We start from the raw sequence: 3,620 nt of genomic DNA, 5'->3' as shown, positions 1-3,620 counted from the left end.
AAGAAAACAGAAGCAACGTCGCTCGGGGTGAGATCAATATCATAGCAGGGGGGCCCACTGGCGGAGATTCTAACCGGGTCCGGAAGTCGCACGCTCCGCAGCTAAGGATCCATGCTGTAGGCTGTAGCGATGAGAGGGCAAACGGGCCCGAGATTTGCTTCAGTCCGAGGGACCTCGAGGGAGTCGAAATACCGCATGATGACGCTCTCATTATCAAAGCGGTAATAGCCAATTACACTATTCACCGCATATTTATTGACACAGGCAGCTCGGTCAACATTATCTTCAAGAAGGCATTCGACCAACTCCAGATTGACCGAGCCGAGCTGTTGCCCATGACCACCCCACTATACGGGTTCACAGGAAACGAGGTGCTGCCAATCGAACAAACCAGACTAGCCATATTGCTGGGAGAAGATCCGCTCCGAAGGACGCGGGCCACTAACTTTATTGTGGTGGATGCCCCCTCCGCCTACAATGTGATCCTGGGTCGCTCAGCCCTCAACGAGTTTCGGGCAATCGTCTCAACTTTCTGTCAGAAAATAAAATTTTCCGTCGAGGACCAAGTAGGAGAGGTCCGAGGAGACCGGCTAGCAGCTCGGCGTTGCTACATGGAAATGGTCCGCTCTGAATCCAGATCCACACGGAAGACACCCCGAATCGAGGTAAATACTATAATCGAGAAACCTCCAACTTTAGTTTGTGAGGAAAAGGAGGAAGTGCAGATTCATCCCTGCCGACCAGAGGCCGCCACCTTCATAGCATCTGACCTAGAAGGGGAACAAAGGAAAGAGCTCATTAAATGCCTCCAACAAAACCACGATGTCTTCGCATGGTCAACGCATGAACTGCCCAACATCTCCCCAAGCGTAGCTCAGCACGAGCTCCACGTCCGACTGGACGCCCAGCCAGTAAAGCAACAGAAGAGAGACTTCAATACCGAACATAATCAAATAATCCGAGCAGAAGTTGAGAAGCTCCTCGAAGTCGGCCACATACGCGAGGTGCAATTCCCAAGCTGGCCCGCGAACGTAGTGCTCGTTTCCAAGAAAATAATAAATGGAGAGTCTGCATCGACTTTCGGGACCTGAACAAAGCATGCCCGAAGGACTTTTATCCTCTGCCCAGAATTGATCAGATGGTAGATTCAACCGTCGGGTCCGAGCTAATATGCATGTTGGATGCATACCAGAGATACCACTAGGTTCGCTCGCCCGTGAGGACTAGGAGAAGGTTAGCTTCATCACAGCGGACGACACCTACTGCTACAACGTGATGTCGTTCGGCTTGAAGAACGCTGGGGCCACTTACCAGCGTCTTATGAACAAAGTATTCAGGCCGCAGATCGGGCGTAATATGGAGGTATATGTAGACGGTATATTGATTAAATCACTCAGGTTGTCGATCTCTGTGTGGATATAAAGGAAACCTGCCATACGCTGCGGACGTACTGAATCAAACTAAACCCCCAGAAATGTCTATTCGGCGCCAAGAGCGGGCATTTCCTGGGATACATTGTGACCGAGCGGGGCATTGAGGCTAATCCCAGAAAAGTGAAAGCGCTACAAGATATGCTACCACCAAGAAACCTAAGGGAAGCACAGCGTCTTATCGGCCGGATAACAGCTTTATCAAGGTTCATTTCAAGGTCTGCTGACCGGAGCCTGCCATTTTTCAAGATTCTACGCCGAGCCACGAAGTTCCAGTGGGACGAGGAGTGCGATCGGGCGTTCGAGAAGCTCATAGCCTATCTCAACTCCTTACCAGTGCTAGTCAAGCCAATAGTTGGTGAACCCCTCAAAATTTACTTGTCCTTGGCTGATCACGCGGTCAGCTCGACCCTGGTTCGGACGGACGGCGAGGAACAGCCTGTATACTTCTTGAGCCACATATTAAAAGGCGCTGAATCTCGCTACACTGGTCTCGAGAAACTCGCCTTTGCATTGGTCCTCGCTGCTCGGAGGCTCCGTTCGTATTTTCTCGCGCATACCATCATAGTGATGACCAACAGCCCGTTGAGCAGGGTCCTCCTCAATCCAGAAGCGTTAGGGTGGCTGATCAAGTGGACCACGGAGTTCAGTGAGTTTGATAGTCAATATCAACCCCGAGCAGCCATAAAGGCACAATCCCTGGCAGACTTCATCATTGAGGTCCAGGACCCCGAGCCCAAAGTTGCCTGGAAGGTATATGTGGATGGGTCTTCCAACTGGCAAGGGACTAGGGTGGGAATACTACTAATCTCCCTCAGAGAAGAGCGGATGCAGCTGTCTGTTCGGCTGGACTACCGAGCAACCAACAATGAGGTCGAGTGCGAGGCTCTCATAGTCGGGCAGCAAGCCGCTCGCACGTGGGTGCCATCAGAATTTTGATTCATTCGGACTCACAGTTAGCTGCCCAACAACTCTTCGGAACGTTCGAGGTCAATAGCGCTCGACTCAGGCTCTACGCTGAGGCTTTCGAGAAGTTGAGAGCCAATTTCCAGGAGGTGGTCATAAAGAAGGTTCCCCGAGTGGAGAACCAGGCGGCAGACGAAATGACGAAGCTAGCCAGCTCCATATCGTCGATCGACATTCAACTACCGATCGATCAAGTGTCCCTCGTGGCCCATGTTGATCGGATGGAGGGACTATCCTTTCCCAATGACTGGAGAACGGCGCTGGTAGAGTTTCTGCGAACAGGAGCTACGCCTTCCAATCGGGACAAGGCTCAACTGCTGAGAAGGCGAGCAAGCAAATTCACATTAATCGGAGAGCAGCTATACAAGAAGTCTTTCTCTCGCCCGCTCCTCAAGTGCGTCGGGCCAGAAGACATCGACTACATACTGTAGGAGGTACACCAAGGCTCCTGTGGTGGACACTTGGGCAGCTGTTCGCTAGCAAGGAAGATTTTGCCAGTTGGATACTTTTGGCCGACCCTTCAGGAGGACGCCGCTCGGACCATATCCACTTGCCTGTCCTGCCAAAAGTACCACAATCTCTCACATCGCCAAACGACGGAAATGAATACGTCCGCATTATCTTGCCCGTTCGACCAGTGGGGCCTGGATATAGTGGGGCCCTTCCCTATGGCGACCGGTCAACGGAAGTTTTTACTTGTAGCCGTCGATTACTTCTCCAAGTGAGTAGAGGCCGAGCCACTAGCCAGGATCACCGAACAGATGGTCAAAAGGTTCATCTGGCAACACCTTATTTGTCGATTCGGCATCTCACGCCAGCTCATCTCAGACAATGAAAGACAGTTTGTCGGTCAGCAACTCAGAGAGTGGTGCAAAGGATACAACATCTAGCAGGCCTTCACTTCAGTGGCTTACCCCCAAAGCAATGGGCAAGTCGAAGTGGCTAATCGAGAGATCCTGTGAATTATCTGAGTTCGACTCGACCACGTCGGGGGCAGCTAGGTGGACGCCCTTCCAAGTGTATTGTGGGCAATCTGAACGATGCCAAAGGAGGGGATGGGTGTCACGCCTTTCCACTTGGTATATGGTGGTGAGGCGGTCTTGCCCGTCGAGGTCGGCATAGAATCTGACCGGCTGCAGCAGTACGACGAGGACAACGCTGAGCGGAGACAACTTGAGCTTGACTTGGTGGATGAGGCTCGCGTCAAGGTAGCCACTCACCTGA

General features: G+C 52.1%; 1 protein-coding gene across 1 annotated transcript; it reads left to right on the top strand.

The window, feature by feature from the left end:
• Positions 1 to 335: 335 nt before the first annotated feature.
• LOC122019532 lies at positions 336 to 2,827 on the top strand. Its single transcript, XM_042576989.1, has 3 exons — positions 336 to 1,004; positions 1,473 to 2,303; positions 2,387 to 2,827. Exons 1-3 carry the CDS (start codon positions 336 to 338, stop codon positions 2,825 to 2,827), a joined length of 1,941 nt encoding a protein of 646 aa, XP_042432923.1.
• Positions 2,828 to 3,620: the final 793 nt, after the last annotated feature.

Source organism: Zingiber officinale, chromosome 9A, assembly GCF_018446385.1.
Source record: "Zingiber officinale cultivar Zhangliang chromosome 9A, Zo_v1.1, whole genome shotgun sequence".
NCBI lineage: Eukaryota > Viridiplantae > Streptophyta > Magnoliopsida > Zingiberales > Zingiberaceae > Zingiber > Zingiber officinale.
The sequence above is the reverse complement of the archived record's forward strand: the minus strand, read 5'-3'. Positions and strand labels throughout refer to the sequence as shown.

Bases quoted from the DNA above. Each gene is read 5' to 3' on its own strand.
- LOC122019532 (XM_042576989.1), top strand. From the start codon at position 336: ATGACCACCCCACTATACGGGTTCACAGGAAACGAGGTGCTGCCAATC. The intron at 1,005-1,472 runs GTGCAATTCCCA...CTAAACCCCCAG, and splicing joins AAGTCGGCCACATACGCGAG to AAATGTCTATTCGGCGCCAA. The intron at 2,304-2,386 runs GTCGAGTGCGAG...TCGGACTCACAG, and splicing joins ACCGAGCAACCAACAATGAG to TTAGCTGCCCAACAACTCTT.